The sequence below is a fragment of the Myotis lucifugus genome, unplaced genomic scaffold (assembly GCF_000147115.1).
Source record: "Myotis lucifugus unplaced genomic scaffold, Myoluc2.0 scaffold_393, whole genome shotgun sequence".
Lineage (NCBI taxonomy): Eukaryota > Metazoa > Chordata > Mammalia > Chiroptera > Vespertilionidae > Myotis > Myotis lucifugus.
This window is the reverse complement of record NW_005871441.1, coordinates 206,675-227,794: the sequence shown is the minus strand read 5'-3', so window position 1 is coordinate 227,794 and position 21,120 is coordinate 206,675. Positions and strand designations below refer to the sequence as shown.

The 21,120-nt window shown below is 42.8% G+C and overlaps 1 protein-coding gene and 1 long non-coding RNA gene across 2 annotated transcripts in view; both read right to left on the bottom strand.

Annotated features, from left to right (window-relative positions):
* The window catches only part of CTNNBL1 (catenin beta like 1), a 169,537-nt gene extending 148,790 nt beyond the window's left edge, over positions 1-20,747 (bottom strand). Inside the window, exon 1 of the mRNA XM_023743477.1 lies at positions 20,596-20,747. Within this exon, the coding sequence (XP_023599245.1) occupies positions 20,596-20,625 (30 nt within the window). The 5' untranslated portion in view covers positions 20,626-20,747. The remainder of the gene's footprint in view (positions 1-20,595) is intronic.
* Positions 3,941-5,049, bottom strand: LOC111823100. Its single transcript, XR_002826107.1, has 2 exons — positions 4,918-5,049; positions 3,941-4,123 (listed from the first exon to the last, which is right to left on the bottom strand). It is a non-coding gene; the product is annotated as an uncharacterized LOC111823100 (long non-coding RNA).
* Positions 20,748-21,120: the final 373 nt, after the last annotated feature.

Below are 21,120 nucleotides of genomic sequence, written 5' to 3'. Positions count from 1 at the left end.
ACCAGATAAGGCAAAACATTTATCATGCTGGACTGGAAGAAACTCTACCAAAGGTTAAGATAATTAAATAAGCATCTTAAATAAATAAATAAATTAATTAATTAATTAATTGCCTTGAACCATCTTCCCCCCTTTTAAAGATTTCTTGGAAGCCTGGTGGGCTTGTGTGATCAAAGAAAAAAAAATCTTAAGAATTGGCTACCTTAAACAAAGGCATCTTAAAATAGTGCAATGGCAACTGTTTTTTACATGATGCAAAAACATTATTACATGTTATGATAGCTTTACTTTCTGATAAAGGAAAGGAAAGTGAATTTTCATAAGCAGGCTTCCTCTGTGGGTGAATCTCCAGTCAGTTACCAACTCAGAGAGAGCCATCAAGGCAGACTACCCATTAGCTGTCAATTTAGAATGACTCCAGAAAGCTAGCCCCAGAGCTCCACTGATATCTTTTCAACAACCTCTTAATCTTGTTTATAACACCTGTGTTAAAGCAGCCTGACATCAATCCTACTCACTTGTCTCAGACTGAAAATACTCAGAAACTTCAGAATCCTGGTAAACATACCAAAAAACATAGAGATGCACTGGCTGAAAAACCTGTACAGGAGGGAATTCTGCCAGCCACCTCTTTCTAAACCATGCTGCATAAGCAAGCCAGGATGGGCCTCAATAGGCAACGTCATATAGAAATCTCACAAAGAGCTTCTTGGGAGGCACTGAGGTCAGAGAATCACAGGGTTTAAAGAAAGCATGAAGAATTCCTCCTACAGCTTCCTTACCAAGTGGTTATCCAAGCTACATGGTAACAATCATCATTAACTGTGTGGTTATTATGTGCCAGTAATTTAACATTTCATTATCTTTTTAATCTGCTAATTCCATTCCCTTTTTCTTCAAGTGAGGAAATCAAGGCTCAGGTGGCTTCTTAGCAAATTGTCAAAAGGTCAAAGAGCTAGAAAATAGTGGCGGTGGAAACACTGCTAGTCAGTCTAAGCCAGTGGTTCTCAACCTTGGCTGCACATGAGAATCACCTGGGAATCTTTTTAAACCCAGAAATCAGGATTTTAAAAAGATTCCCAGGTGATTCTAATGTGCAGCCAAGGTTGAGAACCACTGGTCTAAGCCTAAAGCTCTGGCTCTTTCCCCTACATCACACTACCACCATGTGACTGGGAAATCATCCTGCCTTAACTGGTTTCTGTCCTTACTACAGATCTGTTTCCCAAAGCTACTTAAACTTAAGAAAACTTTTAGCAGCTCTATTACTTTCCTTTTTATTTTTTAAAATATTTTTTTATTAATTTCAGAGAGAGGAAGGGAGAAGAGAGAGATAGAAACATCAATGATGAGAGAGAATCATTGATCGGCTGGCTCCTGCATGCCCCCTACTGGGGATCGAGCCCGCAACCTAGGCATGTGCCCTTGACTGGAATTGAACCTGGGACCCTTCAGTCTGCAGGCCAACGCTCAATCCATTGAGCCAAACCAGCTAGGGCTATTACTTTCCTTTTTAGAAACCGATGTGTGTCCCAGTCTATAAAAAACACAAAGCACATAAGAAAATGATGCTAGCCTGGCCGGTGTGGCTCAGTGGTCGAGTGGCGACCTATGAATCAGGAGGTCGCGGTTTGATTCCCCGTCAGGGCACATGCAGGCTCAGGAGGCAGCCGACCTGATGATTCTCTTTCATCATCGATGTTTCTGCCTCTCTCAAATCAATAAAAATATATATTTAAAATAATAAAAGAAAATGATGCTAAGCCAGTCCCATCAACAGGGGAGCGCAGTACAGTGAGAAGAAAATGGACTTTTGTACTCAGAGACCTAAGTCTGTTACTAATGCACTATGTGACCTTGAGCAAACCATTGTCTCATGGTTTGGAAAAGCCCTCTTGGTGAAGTGCCTAACCCAGAAAAAGTACTTAATAAATAATAAAAAAATATATCAAATAGAAATGGACATGCCAGATACAAACAACACAAAATAAAAACTTATCTTGTTGTTTGTATTAGCTCTTATTTTTTGCCTATAAGGCTGGGTAAAGAGAAAACAGCAATTAGGGCCCACAGTAAACTTGCAGTAAATCTTTGGCAAATAAATGAATCAATCTTTTGCTTTGGAGTCAGAGACAACCAACTCAGTCTTTAAAAAAAAAAAAAAAAAAAGCCAATCAATGCTCAGGTTACTACAGTATTGGAACTAAGCTTTTATGAGGATCATCTTCTGTTATGTCAGACAAGTTTCACCCAACCCAGTGTTTCCTATGACTAGGGCCATTATCATTCACAAACACAGTTTAATCTACTCCGCATGAAGAAAGAAGAGGTAAGAAAGAGAAGGCAGAGGTGCTAAGTCTCAATATAATAAGATACCTAGAAGAGACCTAATTCACCACCTGATCACTGATTCACTGCTTTATTCTTTCATCCCTCATTCTTTCCTTTCTTTGGTCAAGAGACATTTATTCAGTATTTACTGTATAGCAGGCACTGATCTGATCACTGCCCTTGAGGAACATAAAGTCCACTGGGAAGAAAGATATTTAATCAAATAATTCCAATAAAGAATTGTTGGGAAAGGCAGTCTCATGTCATGCAGTATTTCAAAGGCCCACTCAACCCCATAAGATGATCCTGGGGCCTGGAATACTTCCTTACCAAGAAATAAGTAGTTCATACAGGCTGTGCCAGGCTTATCACCTTGTTTGGGAATATCTTTCCCTGTTTCAGGTGCAAGGAGTGTTCCTGTTCCTTTGTTCTGCTTAAGCATGTATGTCAATGACCCTCGGGCATACCACTACCTCTGAGGTCCAGATCCTTCTGCTGCGAGAGCGGGTGGTTTATGCAGGCCAAATGGCTGCAGGGGGGAGGAACGGGAGTTAGCCACAAGGGACCACTGCACAACACTGAAGCTGATTTTGCTATATCTCTTCTCTATGTGAGTCAAGTACTATTCCATCCAGTGCTTGACCATGTTGTGTTTTCCTTGGCAATTCCAATACCAAGATGCAATGGGCAGAAGTGTTTAGAGTCCTCCCCTGGGATTGGTAACTAATACCCAGTATTCTGGTCCCATGGGTATGATAACCAGTGCATGGTGTTCTGCTGGACAAGAATGATATACATGGTAGACTGAGACAAGTTCAAGGTAGGGTAATGGTAGCCTTCTGCTGCATTCTACTCTAGGTTATTTCTCTTTTTAGCTACCTCCAGCCACCTGAGTCCCCTATTAGGAAAAAGATTCTACCATCTACTTCCTAGAATCTCTGGGCAAGTTATTAAACCTCTGTGAACTTCCTTTCCTCTTCTATAAAATGGGATTAAGAACACTGGCTTCCCAGGGTTACCTTTAGGATGAGAGAATATCATACAAATAAAAAAGCACAATACCCGGCTTTCAGTGGGCTTCAATACCTGGTAGTTCCCAGCCGTTGGTTTTGTTCTTTTTGGCTGGGTGACATAGGGAGGAGAATACACATATTATTTTATTTCATTTTAAAATATGACAATTTCTATAAGCTACTCTATGAGCTGCCTTTCATTCATTTCAAATCAGGAATATACCATCCCTATAAGTAACCCCCTTCTCCCACAAACAAAGACAATCTGTCAATTAAAGGCAAATCTGCCATTACTGCACAAGCAATCTTTCAAGCCCAGCTGCACACCTAACTCCCAATATTATCCTGTTGGGCTCAGTGTCATGGTCCTGAAAAAAGCTATATTCACTGCACTCAGCAATCAACAATTCACATGGTCAGAAGTGCCTCTGCTTCACACAATGTGAACCATGGCTAAAAATTGTTTTTTTAATTAAAATGAGACTTCACCTCTTACTGACAATCACAACTAGAACATAAAGTTGAATATCAGACCAGTTAACCAGTTTCCATCTAGCTCTAATGGTGGTTTTAAGCACACAGAGAGGGTGAGGGGAAATTATTAATTTAAACAAAATGTTTAATCTTGTAATTATAGGACATTGCAATCTTCATTATGGAATCCCCATGCGATCAGGGCACAAGTCATGTCAGCCAGAAGGCAGACACCATCTCTTTTTTCATTCTCCCCATTGAGCCTTCTGTGTCCTTTTAAGTTCTGTGGGGGTGAAAAAAGAAATCTTTGGAAAAAAAAAAAAGAGAGAGAGAGAGAGAGGTAAAAGATTCAGAATTTCTGTTTCCCCAAATTCATTATGCTGAGTGAGGTGTAAGGATCCCCAGTAGAAGTCAGAGAGACAATATTCAGTGACTTTACATTGGCAGGCTGAGCAGCCTGAGGGCTTCTGAAACTGCCCAACTCAGGTGTTGCTTAAACAATTCTTTTAATTTGCTGAAAAGTCCTGTGGTAAGAGATGCATCGAGAATTAGGGTGCTGCCCACCAATGGCACCTCTGGTAAGAAGGAAAGCTGTTCCTCTGCAGATATGCTTGTACCATTGCTAATTTGTGTTCTCTCTGCCAGCTCAGATCTCTATGTGCTAACTCAGGAGAGAAAGTCTCTGCCAACCAACTCTGACAAGTCTGATGGTAGAACTCCCACTGGAGAATCAGCAGAGACAGCAAAGGCAGGCAGGCAATTATTCCCTTTCATTAGGGAAAGTTCTTTTTAAGTCGTTTTTTTTTTTAATTTTGAAAACAAAAAGTAGCCAGTCACAGCCACTGCTCACTGCTGTCACTTATACAATTGGCAAAAACTGAAATTACTCCCTAAGCCAAGTGAAAAAGATATCCTGGAAGTAACCAGAAATGGCTGTGCCCTTTAATTACCCACTGTAATGTAAAACCAGGCATGAAGAGGATGGCCACAGCAGATCTGGACAAAACAGCAGTGATATTTAATCATCAGTCCAGACCATCTGCAACTGTTTTGCAGAAGCACATAAAATTTATGGATTCCAAAGCTTCCTACAAGTTACCAGGTGCTGAGGGTCAGTTGCATTGTCCTCGGGTCCACCAGGGGCTGCCTGCTTCATTCTCTTCAGGCCAGGGTGCTCAACAAAAGGCACGATGCCCACATTTTCTGTGCCAAGCCTGGCACTCGGATAGTGTTGCTTCTTGATTAAGCCAGAACACAGATTAAATGTTTAGAACTGGGAGGTTCTGAAAACAACCCAGGCAGGAAAGCAATTATCCTAGGGAGAGCACAAGCGTCAGCTGCAGCCTCTGCAGCACAAAGGTGAATTCCATGCCGCCTTGAACAACTAAGCTGACCAGATTGCTCCCCTCCAACCTCTTCTCTGTTCCACAGATGCAGTGATCTTTTAAAACATAAACCAAATGTATCACTCCACAGCCTAAAACCCCTAATGGCTTCCCGCTATACGGAAAATAAAAAATTTAGGGTTTCCCCTCTTCCCCACAGCTGACCTTTCTGTCCTTATCTCAATTGTCCCCTCCTCCCTCAACATGCTCTAGTCACACCTGCCTCAAACATGACAAGCTTATTCTCACCTTAGGGCTTTTGTATTGGTTTTTCCCATAGCCTACATAGCTATTCCCTCAGCACTTCATATGGCTGGATCTTTCTTATTCAATTCTCGCTCAAATGTTACTTCCTGAGAGGCCTTCTAGAACATTCTGATGTTCCCCCAAACTTCTATTACATCAGCCCCCCATCATATCCCTATTTGAAAATCTTGTTTTTGTTTATCTAGTATTTGTTTGTTTGTTTTAGTGTTCTTATTAATTTGTGTTTTCCTTGTTTATTGTCTGTCTTGCCTCCCTGGATATAAGTTCCATAACACAAGGAACTGTGATTGTCCTGTGCACCACTCTATTCCCAGTGTCTAGTATAACATCTTGCATTTAGTAGGCATTTAATAAACATTTGTTGAATAATTAAAGAATGGAAGGTTCAATATGGATCACTAATCCAAATAAAATTTATTAACTCTTGAAAATCTGGATGGACACACAGCCTGACTGTGAGCATATGTCATAAGGCCCTATAAACATTGGTTGGCTATTTGCCAACCCCCATAGAATGACTAGAAAATAATAGTAAAGGGAGACAAGACAAAAATGGAGACCTTGTAGACTCCCAAAGCTGCAGAACTGAAAACTCTGCAAGGCCCTTGGGTAGGGTCTTGCCCAAACTGTCCTTTCACAGGAAGATCAGATGGGCCGGCCATGGTGATTACCCATGGGCTGAGACAAAAGATTGGGTCTTGAAGGTCCAGTTAAGGCAGGGCTACACCAAATGAGGCACACTATATGAGGTAGGTCCAGTTCTAGCCAGCAGAGTCCTTTTGGATGAGGCTGTGTAGTTGGGAACCAGAGAGCAGACACATACTCAGTCTAAAAGAAACTGGTGTGTGTGTGTGTGTGTGTGTGTGTGTGTGTGTGTACGCATGCTTACATGCTTTGGGAGTAGAGTGGGGAAGGAGAAATATGAAATGAGAGAGCCAAGAGCCAAACACAAGACAGGAATTGGGCAGAGGCATGAGCAAGTCAGAAATAAGCACATAGGTTCTTAGGTGATTGCTATAACCTAGATTTCATGGGCTGGTGGGCGTGTGAATTTGTTTATAAGACTAGCTTAAAGATATAGGGTCAAGCAATCAGACAGGTAAATGCTCCCCTCCAGAAAAATAAGCAGCCATACAAAAAAAGAGTCCCTCCATAGAAAACCAGGTTGAGCCCCTATTTGTGCTAGTTTCTCCTATAAAAGACTCATTAGTGGGCAATAGTAATTGTGCAGATATTCTCCAGTCCCCAAAAGCTAGTAGTAGGCAAAAAGATGCTAGAAGAAATGCTAGATGAGAAATGAAGACAAGTTACACTAGCATGATTTCTAGTATTTTCAGGCTCCAGTATCTAATAAAAGAGCCCTCAAGTTTTTACAGTTCATCCAAAGATGACCAAGAATACTAATTCCTCATTTATTCAACAATCTTAGCTTTTCATGGCACCACGAAAAGAAAGCAAAAAATGCCTCAAAGGTTACATAAAATCCTATAAAACAAACAACACTAAAGAGTGACAGCTGGCATCAAAGAGAAGAGGGGAAAAAAAACACTATAAAAATTGGCACAAAAACACAAAATCTCTCTAACACTCCAAGTGTTTTAATGCGGGATTAAAAGCTGTCCATACATCAAAAGGTCATGGGAGAATCTGAGCACAATTAACATGTGTTCATAATAATGATCCTGAGACAACAGTGTCATCTACTGAGAAAGGCAAGAATGCCTTATGTTTTAGAAAGAACTCCACACAAGATGAAAAATTCAACTTTTGAATATGTAAAGGGGGAGGCAGCATGGCATGTTCATGAAAAAGAAAAAAGAAAAGAAAAGAAAAGAAAAGAAAAGAAAAGAAAAGAAAAGAAAAGAAAAGAAAAGAAAAGAAAAGAAAAGAAAAGAAACAAACAAACAACACTTCTCTGAATCCCCTTTTATTGCCAAGTAGCTGGGTAAGTCACTTTCCTCTCTGTGCTCAGCCTTCCCCATCTGTAAAAAGAGGCTGGGATAAATAATTTCTAGGTCCTTCTGGTTCTAGCACTCTTGGTCCACTTGTAAGTTTCAGTTATTTGGAAAATCTGTTTATGAAGAAAACCACATTTTCCAAAGGCACTGAGATAAAAGAGGAGTTAGTACAATTCAATACAACGTATATCACCCTTTTAAAAAAGAAGCTCATTATGGGTTTCTTTCAGCTACAACCCCTCTGTCCAATAGTTATTCCTTGCCAGAGCCCCTACTCCATGTTTCAGCTTCTCTGTCAATAATTATGTAACCTGGAAATGCTTAAGTTTCTCTTATCATGAATATGAAAAGCTATTAGCTAGTCCTATGTTCAAAGAAGCTGGTAAAAGATAACATGACAAACTATAGCTACAATTCTTTTCTTTTTATCCAAAGCTGCAAAGAAAATAGCATTCCAACACCAACAGAGGATGGATGTCCTGTTAATGTTTAAGTCTATTAAAGATCCCAAAAGTAACCTTAAACTCAGTTCCTCTTAACTGGAGAGAGGGGAGTCAAGTAAAAAATGTAATCAATCCTCAACTTTTTGTATTAACAGAATGAGCACATGAATAATGCCAAACAAACTGTTCAATAATCCATCATATCTGCCTTTGGAATATAGTTAGCCATATGCAGAGAGAAGCATCATAATATTCTGTGCTTGATTTTAAATCCTTCTAGGTTCAGTCAATGACTTTGGACATTGATGGGTAGCTGAAGGGAAGTCTAAAGAGCCAAAGTGGTAATCTGCTTACAGGCAACTGATAATCTAAAATGAGCTAAGAGATGAAAATGTATTGCAGTTGTTTCACTAGATCTTTCGATGAACTTGGGATAAAGATAATTTAGTTTCTATTTATCAACCCACAATGGAGCTGAGGTCCTAAAGTTTAGGTCAACACTTTCAGATCAGTCACTCCTGGAATTCCAGGAAAAGGAAAATGGTTTTGAACTATTCAGCTGAAATACTAGAATCAAATAGCTGACCTTGGAGAAGGTAAGAATTCCTGCTATACCTTTTCCTAAATCCAATCTCTCCATAGCTACACAAGACTCACACCAAAACCAACCACTTCCTTCAGGAAACTTAGGGGAGGAGGAGGAAGAAAAAGAAAGGAGTAATTTGTAAATGAGGTTCCTGATTCTAGAAAAGAGGAAAACTGAGATATCTAAGTGATATTAAAGAGACCTTTTCTCTCTAATCGATGTTTGTTTCTCTCTCTCTCTCTCTCTCTCTCTCTCTCTCTCTCTCTCTCTCTCTCTCTCTCCAATTTAAGAAAACATAAGAGACCTGGAGAAAGGGATTACTGCATTGATGACATAATTCTTGATATCAATGACTGCTAACTGTGGTGGACTAGGGTGTGCTTTAATCTATTAAAAACAGTTCTATACTATGGCATATGCAGGTGACAAACTGTTCTCATTTCCTTTTACAGAATTCTAAACCTTAACCTCCAAGGGAAGCAATGACCTTGGGAATACTAAGGCAGCTTTGTAGAATTCAAGAAAAACATTTTTTTTTGTTACAGCATATGCACTGTTTGTAATTATCTTATATAATAAAAGGCTAATATGCAAATTGTCCCCTCAACCGGGAGTTCAACTGGGAGATCGACCAGGGAGCGGGGCCAGCCAACCGCCCGCAGCCCCTATCCCTGGCCAGGGTGGGCCGGCCGGACCCTACCTGTGCATGAATTCGTGCACCGGGCCTCTAGTCTACACTAATAAAAGAGAAAAATGGTAATTGGCGTACGACCGCTACCCTTCCCATTGGCTAATCAGCATATCCTTATGCAAATTAACTGTCAGCCAAGATGGCGGCCGGCAGCCAGGCAGCTGGAAGCGAACATGAGGCTTGCTTGCTGCAGTGACTGCAGACTCCAACGTTCCCCGCCTGACTTGCCGGCCTCTGAGCTGGCAGTTTGAAACATTCTAACAAATATAGCCGGCTGGGATCTCAGAGCTGAAGTTATACATTGTTTCGATTATAGAACGGCAAACAAACCAGCAGCGGAAGCCTCAGAGCTAGAGCCAGAGCTAAAGCTGGCCCAGAAGAAAAAAAAAAAAGAAAAAAAGGAGCGGTTGGGAGCTTCCGTCAACAACTGCCAGCCTGAAAGCAGCCCTCAGCCCCTCACCCAGACTGGCCAGGCACTCCAGTGGGGACCCCCACCCTGAAGGGTGTGTGACCAGCTGCAAACAGCCATCATCTCCTCATCCAGGCTGGCCAGGCACCCCAGTGGGGACCCCCACCCTGATCCAGAACACCCTTCAGGGCAAACCAGCCGGCCCCCAGGCCTCTATCCTATATAGTAAAAGGGTAATATGCCTCCCAGCACCGGGATCAGCGGAGCCGAGAGGCCTCCTGGCACCAGATCAGCATGACAGGGTGCAGCGCCCAAACCCCCTGATCGCCCTGCGGCTCTGTGTGTGACAGGGTGTGGCATCCCAACCCCCTGATCGGCCCTGCTCTGTGTGTGACAGGGGGTGGCGCCCCAACCCCCCCCCCCCCCCACGGGCCCTGCTCTGTGTGTGACGGGGTAGAGCCATAACCTCCCCATCGGCCCTGCCCTGAGTGTGACAGTGGCGGCGCCCCAACCCCCAGATCGGCCCTGCTCTGTGGGTGATAGAGGGCGGCGCCCCAACCCCCTGATCCGCCCTGCTGTGTGTGTGACAGGGGGCGGTGCCCTAACTCCCCTATCAGCCCTACTCTGTGCGTGACAGGGGGGAGCTCCCCAACCCCCTGATGGGCCCTGCTCTGTGCGTGACGGGGGGGGGGGGGGGGGGGCCATTTCCCCAACCCTCTTATTGCCTCTCGTGACAGACAAGAGCAGCCCCCACCCCTCTAATGTCCCTGCTCTGTGCATCACAGGGGGTGGCTCCGCAACCTCCCCATTGACCCTGCCTTGAGTGTGATAGGGGGCGGCGCCCCAACCCCCCCAATCAGCCCTACCCTGAGCGTGACTGAGGGAGGCATCACAACCTCCCAATCCGCCCTGCTCTGTGCATGACAGGGGGCGGCGCCCCAACTCCCCAATCAGCCCTGCTCTGAGCCCGACCAGGGGCTGCACCTAGGGATTGGGCCTGCCCTCTGCCACCCAGGAGCAGGCCTAAGCCAGCAGGTCGTTATCTCCCGAGGGGTCCTAGACTGCGAGAGGGCACAGGCCGGGCTGAGGGACCCCCCCTTCCCCCCCCGCCGAGTGCACAAATTTTTGTGCACCGGGCCTCTAGTATCAATAATAAAAATCAACAGCTAACATTTACTGGGCACTTACTATGTGTCAGGCACTATACTACTGAGCATTACCCGTACTGTCTCACTTAATCCTGTATTTTAAAAAGATGATAAGATAAACCCAGCTGGTATGGCTCGGTGGTTGAGCATTGACCTATGGACCAGGAGGCCATGGTTTGATTCCTGGTCAGGGCACATGCCCAGATTGCAGCTTGATCCCTAGTAGGGGGTGTGCAGGAGGTAGACAATCAATGATTCTCTCTTATCATTGATGTGTCTGTCTCTCTCTCTCTCTCTCTCTCCTCTCTGAAATCAATAAGACTATATATTATAAAAGATGGTGAGATGAGATAACACTATTATATAATCTCCATTCTAAAGATGAAGACCTGAGGCTAAAAGAGATTAATTAACTGAACCAAGATCACATAACTTGCAGCCAACAGAGGAAGATTTCAAACACAGGCAGTTGGCCCAGAGTTTGTGTTCATACACTACACTAAACACTAAATGAAGATGCCTAATGGGCACGCTCAGAACATCATGTGCTTTGAATTATTTTCTCCAACAATGCTGAAGAAATTATTTTCTTCAAGTTATTTTGAACCATCCACATTCTCCAATGTAGTCATTTTTATACATGAAAACTTCTCTATTGGGGTAAGCCTTATAAATCCAATCCCCAATTTAAACAATAACCACCTAGTGAGAGACTGAAAAAAGGTAAGGCTGTCTTCCTCAAGTTCACCTCCAAAATTAGGCATCTCAATAAGACCTATCTCCAAGAAAGCTGAAATAGGTAGGACTGAAGAGTGTTCTATCAAAGAAGAGTGTTCTGTTGGTCTATGAAGAAGATAAACCCACATTCACTGTGCCAATATGAAATCCACAAAGGTAAAAAGTAAGACCAACTAGAAAGCTACTTATCTGACCAAATCCCACGAGTCTAAAGTAAGATGATGGCGCTTCAAAGAGAAAGGAAGGGACAGAAGACTACTGAAGAAACAACTCCTCTGCAAAGCCTTCCCAACTTCCCAGCGGCAGAGCTGCTCCTGCCTCTGTGCCACCACATCTTGTTCACACCTCTGTAAACAGCACTGACACTGCGTCCTGGCTGATCAGTTTTCAAATCTGTGGGATGCTCCCACTAGTCTACAAGCCTCACAAGAGCAAGAACTGTGACTTAAACATTTTCAACTCCTAACAACTTTATTTCTGAGAGAGGAACTAGTCCTCTGCTTATGGGCTTGCATGATCCACGAGGAAAAGAGCCTTGCCTTTCAATCGTTGAGCCCTTTCATCTTTGAGAAATAGCTCCAAGGCTTCTTCACGTCCACTGAACAGAGACAGCCCTGACTAAAATGCAAAATTGTGGGTAGGTGGTGGGGCAGGAGGAGAGATGCAGAGAATTATGTGATACCAGAACATCTGGCCAGAATGTTCAGTAAACACATGAAACTCACATCAGAGCCAGTGAACTAAGAGTTGTCTACATAAAGGTACTGAAAGGCAGAAGACAAAAGAATGGATGAGTCAAGAAAATCTTTGGCCTTAAAGAGGGCATTGACAACCATCAAGAACGAAAGTGTTAGACATTCTACAAAATAACTGACTAGTCAAAAAATGTCAAGGTCATATAAGACAAAGAAAATGACGATTAAATGCAATCGAGATCCTGGATAGGATCCCAGAACAGAAAAAGGACATGAGTGGAAAAACTGGTGACATTTGAGTTAAGTCTGTAGTTTAGTGCGTTACTGGTATATAAATGTTAATTTCCTGGTTTTGATCATTGTACTGTGGTTATAAAATATGTTAACTTTATGGGATGCTGAGTGAGGAGTATATGGAAACCGTTTACTATACGTTTAAAATTAGTTCAAAATGAAAATTTTTTAATGTAGGTTTTATAGCACGAATAGCAAGACATAATAAGGAAGAGGAGAACAATTCAGAAACGGAAGTAAAAGATTTGAATCAAACTTTCTTGATGTCTACCATGAAAGCAAAGATACAAGTCAGCAAGCAAATAAGCTTTCCAAAGGGGGCAAATAACCAGAGCATATTTGAAGGTATGTACTAGTTATTTACTCAGTCGATTATAAACACCCATTATTAGGCATCAATTATGGGGAAGACACTGCTAGGTGCTGGTCCCTGCCTCTAAGTTCACTGTCCAGTGTACAAGGAAACTATACATATGTGTTTTGTGAGTATAAAAGAATACACTAGGGAAAAGAGAGAGGATAAAAAGGTTAAAGGGAGGAAATGAACCTAAGGAGAAAATCACTCAGGAGATGAAACAGAAAACACCCTGAAGTGGGAATAGCTTTTTTATCTGTTATTGATAGTCTCACAACTAACAAAAAGTAACTTCAAAAAGCACTAAACTGTCATGCAAAAAGCCTGTTTCACGATGCTATAAAATAGTATCAGCTTTATACTAGTAAGTAAAATAAGGCGACCACTGAATGAAAAATATATCTGAGCACAAAGCGTTCAGCCCTCCAATGTTTCTTAAACTCACACCATAAAAAAAAAAGAGAGAAAAGCTCAATTACAAACTACACTACGTTAACAGAACGAGGCAGATAATAACAAATACAAATGCTAAACAAAGAAGAAAAAAATGCTTATTAAAGCAAATTTGAACTAACTTTATATACCTATTAGATTAATGGGGAAAATTAAATTATGACAACCAGTAATATCAAGTGCAGTAAAACCAGAACACACACTGCTCTTAGCACTGTAAACTGATAAAGGATTATTCCATATGAGCACTATGTATTGCTTAACATAATTACATCTAAAGTGACCCCATCGTCTCCTGCCACTCCCCTCATTTACTCAATGCTCTGAACATTTCACTCCCATGCATTTGCTCTCACTAATCCACGGCAAGAATGATTCTCCACAACCTCCTTCATTACCCCACAGAATTCCTATTCAAAACTGAGATTCCAATGTCATCTCCCTTTTCTTCAATGACCAAACCAAATCCATTCCCACCAATACATCCCCTATCCAGGCATATCCAATCATTCCTTCTATTGTGCTTTATGATAAGTTAGATGTTAAAATGTCTTAAATTATGAATTCTTTAAGGTCCAGACAATGTCTTAATAATTTTAGTACATGCAATACACACAGTAACTAGTAAGGACAGATGGGAGGGGAAAATGCCACATGACTAAAGAAATTCACTACAATATTATCTCCAAGGCTAAAAAACTGAAAACCACCTAAATACTCAATTTAGGGGAAAATGGTCAGTCCATCACCAAAAATATACAAACATTAATAATAACATAAAGACTATGTAGAGTCCTGGCCAGTGTGGTTCAGTTGGTTGGGCATAGTTCTGTGCACCAAAAGGTTGCCCACTCCATTCCCAGTCAGGGCACATGCCCAGATTGCAGGCTTGATCCCTGGTAGGGAATGTGCAGGAGGCAGCCAATCGATGTTTAACTCTCACATCGATGCTTCTCTCTCGCGCTCTCTCTCTCTCTCTCTCTCCCTTCCTCTCTCTCTAAAAGTCAATTAAAATATTTTTTAACAAAGACTATATGTAGAAACACAGAAAATATTTCTGACAATGTTAAATTGAAAATATAACACAGGAACATTTGAGATCTTGTTCTCCAGCATATGTCATCAGTTGGCTCAAATAAAATTATAAAAATAAAATAAAACACAAAATAGTGTATACACAATAGTTATAGCCATGCAAAATACCTAAGGACTGTGGGAATATAAAAATATTTATTAGATTAGGGTAGTAGTTTTCCTTTTCTCAAATACTTTATTTTAATACTGGTCTTGTTGGTGTATTGTTATTAAGATTTTTTATTACAAAAAAAAGGAGAAATAATAAGGGGAAAGGAGCATGATTATAGATTCCTATAAGCACCTGCAATCCAAGGAAATGCTATGATATCACTGATAGGTCACAAAAGTAGTGGGTATCTACAATATTGTCAAAACAAAAGGTCTCTGACCCCAATCTGCCTCAAACAGAGTATTTCTCATGTCACAAAGGAAGTCATTCCCACTGAGCCAACCTGTACTAAATGCGAAGTCCTTATTGCAAAACTTTGGATGTAAGAACTTTTTCCAGACATCTGTGAAATTAGTATTAATGAGAAAACCCTGGAGTTTATATATGCAGCAGAAAATTCTCTGCCAAGGAACTGCTGGGCACACTTCTTGATGAGACGTCTAAGCCTGAAGGCATCAAAAAAGTACATTTCCATATTGGGAACATAGCTGGTTTCCTCTTTAAGACATTTTCCAACACCTCCTGTCCACATTATAATTCTCCTGTCTTCTCAAATGAATAGTTAACATATGTCAAGGATATAAGGCATATACAGAGAGTCCCTTACTGCCTAACTCTATTACTAGAAGAACCAATCTCCGCAGAAAATTGGAATCTTCCCACCAAGTTGCCTGACAAATGAAATTTAGTGAGCACACAAAAAATGTTAAATACTTTTAATAAACATTTCTTGACATTACATATTTTCTTTGCTTACCCATGCCTCTAAATTTTAGGAAAGAGCCAGAAGTTATATAGCTGACTCCCCTCATTTTATAGGTGATTTTATAAGAGATTTTAAAAAATTATGTACAGAGATGGGAAGTGACTTGTCCTGAATCACTCAGATAAGTAATTATAAAGGTAGGATTAAAACTTAAATCTTCCAGATTTTCAGCCCTGTTTCATTCTACTACATCAAGCTTTTTTATACCTTGAAATCTCTAAAGCTCTTGGTCTAAATAATTAGTATCACAGAGTTTTAAAGCTAGAAGGGACCTCAGAGAGACTTACTTAATCCCCTCATTAGGCATATGAGGAAACTGAGGCCCAGGAAGATTAAGTGATTGCTCTCAGTATCTTGGATGGCAGGGAAAAAGTATAATTTAAGCTCAAAAAACTGCAAACTAATGGCCATGAAAAGGGAGGAGAATGTCTCAGCTGGAGAAAAAATGTTTTAATGTAGATTGTTCTAGACCAGGGGATCTCAAATGTGGTCCCTGGATCAATAGGTTCACATCACCCGGGATCTTGTTAGAAATGCAAATTTTAAGGTCCCATGGGAGATTTACTGAATCAAACTCTGGCAGTGCGGATATTCAAATCAGACATCTTGTTCCCACATGTCCCTGAGAAATGAACTTTAGTGGTAAAGTTGATAACTATAATCAGTGACACTTAAAAGTTATGCATTCTTCTATAGGTGTGCCATACTTCAGTTTTTTTAAGTTTTTAAAAAGCTAAAAATAAAATGGAAAACTAGATTTGGGAATTCAGTAGGTTTTAGTTCTACCTCTACTCCTTACTGGCTTAACCTTGCTCAGGTAGGTTGACCTCTCTAGCTTGAGTTTCCTTTTCTATTAAAACAAAAGGTATGCCAAGAGGCATGTTGAGAATTAAATGTAAGAATTTATCTGAAAGCACTTTAGCTCAGCATCTGGCACAGAATAGACAAGCAGTACAGCACAGTGTTTAGGAACTTCAGCAATAAGATAGGTAACTGCCGAAACCGGTTTGGCTCAGTGGATAGAGCGTCGGCCTGCGGACTGAAAGGTCCCAGGTTCGATTCCGGTCAAGGGCATGTACCTGGGTTGCGGGCACATCCCCAGTGGGAGATGTGCAGGAGGCAGCTGGTCGATGTTTCTCTCTCATCAATGTTTCTAACTCTCTATCTCTCTCCTTTCCTCTACGTAAAAAATCAATAAAATATATTTAAAAAAAAAATAAGATAGGTAACTTTTTGTACCTCATCTATGCAACAGGGATTAAAAAGAGCACCTTCCTCATAGGGTTGTTATAAGAATTTAGAGAGATGATATAGGTAAATAGGCATCTTTCATATCTACAGAGTGCTACTGTTTTCAAAGAGTTTCTGTATCCATTAACTTGTAGATGATCTTCATGACTTCTACAAAAGGATGGTGCGTTTGAATGGTTACAGATTAGATTCTAGACCAGCCGTGGGCAAACTACGGCCCACGGGCCGGATCCAGCCCGTTTGAAATGAATAAAACTAAAAAAAAAAAAAAGACCGTACCCTTTTATGTAATGATGTTTACTTTGAATTTATATTAGTTCACACAAACACTCCATCCATGCTTTTGTTCCGGCCCTCCGGTCCAGTTTAAGAACCCATTGTGGCCCTCGAGTCCAAAAGTTTGCCCACCCCTGTTCTAGACAGTACTATCCTTTAGCAACAGGAGTGAACACTGATCTTTCAGAAAGGAAAATGCATGAATAGTGTAGGTGGGGAATGAACAGAGATAGAAATAAAGAGATCAGGATTCTGCTTTCAACTCAGCCACTATCTTGGCCCATAACCTCAGGGAAGTCCCTTTACCAAAATGTGTTCACTTTTCATCTGCAAACAAGTCGCTTGAATGAGATTATCTATAACATCTCTCAAAATGAAATTCAAACTCCTTATCATGGCCCACAGAAAGGCCTACATTTTCCAACACCTCCTATCATCTGCCTACAACTCCAGCCTCATCACCTGCCATTCTCCTGCTCACTCACCATCGAAGCTCTTTTTGACCCTCTAACCGGCTGCACCAGCTTCTACCTCATAGCCTATGTAGTTGCTGTTCCCTCTGTCATGATCATTCTGCCCTTTCCACAAGATTGGCTCCTTCTCAGCCTTCAGTCCTTTAATGTCCATTTCGCAGAGAGTCCTTCCTGGACTATATATGCAAACAGACTGAATAGCGGAACAACCGAACCACCAAACAACCAGTCACTATGACGTGCACTGACCACCAGGGGGCGTGCACGGAACATGGCAGGCGTCAGCTGCGGCGGGATGGTGGAGCAGGTGAGCAGGGGTGCCAGACCAAGGCAGGGCGCTGGTCGCTGTCATTGGGATGAGCCTCCGGTGGTTACTGAAAATTCTTTTCTCCCTTGCGCCATGGTCCTGCCGGGCGCTCACACCTGCTGCCAGCACCGGCCCCGTTCGCTGTGCTGTCAGCAGATGCGAGTGGTAGCTGCTGGCCCTGACCGCCCCTGAGGGCTTCTCCACCTCCCCTTGCTCCTGAGGGTTGATCGGAGCAGCAGCTGCTGCTCACACCCACTGCTGGCCCTGGCCCCAATCGCTCCACGCTGTCAGTGGTCAGTGGGTGTGAGCGGAGCCAGCACTGTCAGGCAGCGGGAGCGGGGCTGCTGGCAGACAGGGGACCAGGACCGCAGCAGAGGGGCCGGGCGGGGGCACAGAGGATGGGCCGAGACCCGCCCTGTGCCCACCACAGCCTCGCGGCCCACAGTTCCTTTCAAGGTGCATGAATTCGTGCACTGGGCCCCTAGTCTAAAATAATAGGTCCTTCTCCTACTTCCAGAGGTTACTTTCTTTATCAGTACTGTCCAATAAAAATATTCTGAAAGCCACAAAAAGCCAAATATATAACTTTAAATTTTCTAATAACCACATTAAGTTTTTAAGGTGACATTAATTTTAATAACAAATTTTCTTTAAGCCAATATATACTAAGTATTATCATTCCAACATGTAATCAATATAAAAATTATTAATGTATATTTCATTCATTTTTTCATACTAAATATTGGAAATGCAGTGTGTATTTTACACATATATTATATCCCAATTTGAACTATCCACATTTCAAGTGTTGACAGCCACATGTGCCCAGTGGCTACCATACTAAACAGCACAGTTCTTTAGTATTACCTGCATACTCTTCAAAGCACTTACCAGAATCTGAATTCTTATTTACTCACTTATTTTATTACTTGCCCACCAGTCGATAAGCTCCACAAAAGCAAAAACCTTGTCTGTTTGGTTCAATATTATTTGTTGAGCAAATGAATGAACCTCTTCTAGCTTTAATATTCCATGAGTCAATGTCTAGCCATTCCACCACCCAAACAGAAATACTCATTCAACAGCACTCCTATTTCCTTCCTTCTTTCAATTACTATCTTAAAAAGAGAAACCTTTTGGCTTTATCTCTCCACATTTTATAAGTCCTGTCTAGTTTCTAAGGTCAGTTCTTTGTATAGTGGCTGAGGTGGTGGCACGAATATAACTGCTAACATTTTTTGAATGTTTACCATTTGACAAGCATCGGTCTAAGCTTCACAAGAGACCTATGTGATAGATATCAACATTCCCCCCCCCATTTACAGATGAGGAAACCAAGGCATAAACAGGTTAATCTGTTGTGAACCAAACAGATTCCAAGCAACATGGGGCTCCAGACTCATGACTCTCAATTACCTATTCTTTATACTGCAGAGCTGGTCCAGTACAAATATGAGGCTAGCTATATGTGTTATTTTAGTAGCCAAATTCAAAGGTGATTAGCTACATTAATAAGTAAACCAAGCCAAGCTGGTGTGGCTCAGTGATTGAGCCTCAACCTGTGAACTAGGAGGTCTCAGTTTGGTTCTGGTAGGGGCTGCGGGCTCGGTCCCCAGTGTGCGGCATGCGGGGCGGGGCGGGGGGAGGGGGGGATGAGGAGGGGGGGAGGCGGCGGGCTCAGTCAGTGGTCTCTCTCATCATTGATGTTTCTATCTCTCTATACCTCTCCCTCTCTGAAGTCAATAAAAATATATATATTCTTAAAAAAAGTTAGACAGATCCCGACTGGTGTGGCTCAGTGGCTGAGCATCAACCCATGAACCAGGAGGTCAGGGTTCGATTCCCAGGCAGGGCACATGTCTGGGTTGTGGGCTCGATCCCCAGTAGGGGGCGTGCAGGAGGCAGCCGATCCCATGATTCTCTCTTATCATTGGATTTCTCTCTCTCACTCTCCCTTCCTCTCTCTGAAATCAATAAATTTTTTAAAGTAAACAGAAACAGGTAAAATTTATTTTAAATATATTGTTTCATCCATTATCCATAATGATCTCTTAATCAGCATGATCTATAATCAACGTCATTAATAAGATTAATATGATCATGTAGTCAATACAAAAACTTTACTCCTTTCATACTGAATCTCCAAAACCCGGTGTGATTTTACATTCACAGTACTTCTCAATTCAGGCTAGCCCCATTTCAAGGACTCAATGGCCACACGTGGCTAGTGGCTACAATACTGAACAGAGCAGCTCTACTGCCTCTCACTAGGAGCCTCTTTAGAAAGCCAAACGACGGAGGGAAATGTTGAGCTGAGAGCCAGGAGACCTCAGCTCTAACCCCAGCTCTTACTGGTTGAGTGACTTTGGGTAAGTCCTTTCCGCCTTCTGGGCCGCCGGTTCCCCACAAATACGCTGAGCCAGGGGGACAGGAAGATTCTAGGGGTCCACTCCATGTTAGAATTCCCAACATTTCCCAACATCTGCAGTTAATATGGGTACAGCTTTCCACACCTTCAAATCAACTTTCACACCCATTAGTTGACATAGTGCCCAAGCAACGCTACTACATGGTTATGACTCTCTCCGTTTTATACATACAAAACCTGAGGCTCAAAGAGGATGAAATAACTTGTCCAAAAGCCAGGTCGCCAGTCAGGGGAGAAGCTGGGGCTCAAATGCAAGGACCAGCGCTCTCCCACCACCACAAACTCAGTGACTGGGGAAGAAGAGAGCGGAAGGGGGTGGTTGTGAAGAAGAGTTGAAGGGGACCGGGCCCAAGGGTAGGGTGAGGAGGAGCCCAGACGAGTTGAAAAGGGGCTCGAGCCTTGGAAAGGAATAAATGGAAAGAGCACAGGAGGGTCTCGAGAGGGAGCGAAGTGAAATGAGAGGCTCGGACCCCGGTGGCATGAGAAGTGAGGGGCCCCGGGCCCAGGACTTGGGGTGAGGAAAGGTGAGATGAAGGGACGCTGGTCCTGCGACCTGCCACACACGTTCGGATCAGGGTACGGCGCCGCAGCTCCCCCGCCCCTCCTACCTGGTAGCTGAGGAGTTCGCCCACGTCCATGCTTCCAGGCGCAGCTAACACCGCTAACTCTGGTTCCTTGCCTCCACTCGCAACCCAGCCGTGGACCCCTTCAGCGGCGCTGCAGCCACACTGCCGAAAAGCGCCGTGAGCGGGGACGCAGAGCCAATGAGGTGAAGGTTGCGCGACGCACGAGCCAGCCACACTGCGGTTAAAGGCGGCGCTGCCGTAAAGCGCGCTGCATTTGTGACAGCTCTGCTTCCGCCCGGAGCCTGAAGGGGGCGGAGAAAGGGGCGGAGACTCGGAGGAGGGCGGTGCCATGAGAGACAAGACCTTAGGAAACCAGATTCATTGCGCACCTCCTAAGGGCAGGGCTGGATGCAGGGCTTTCCCAGGAGCAGGTCTCTCACATTCCTTCCAGTGACCTAGGCAATTTTATCCTCATTTCACAGATAAGGAAGCTAAGCTACAGAACTGCACTGTCCAGTTCTATACCCACCAACCACACATGGCTAGTGAGAACTTGAGGGTTTGGCT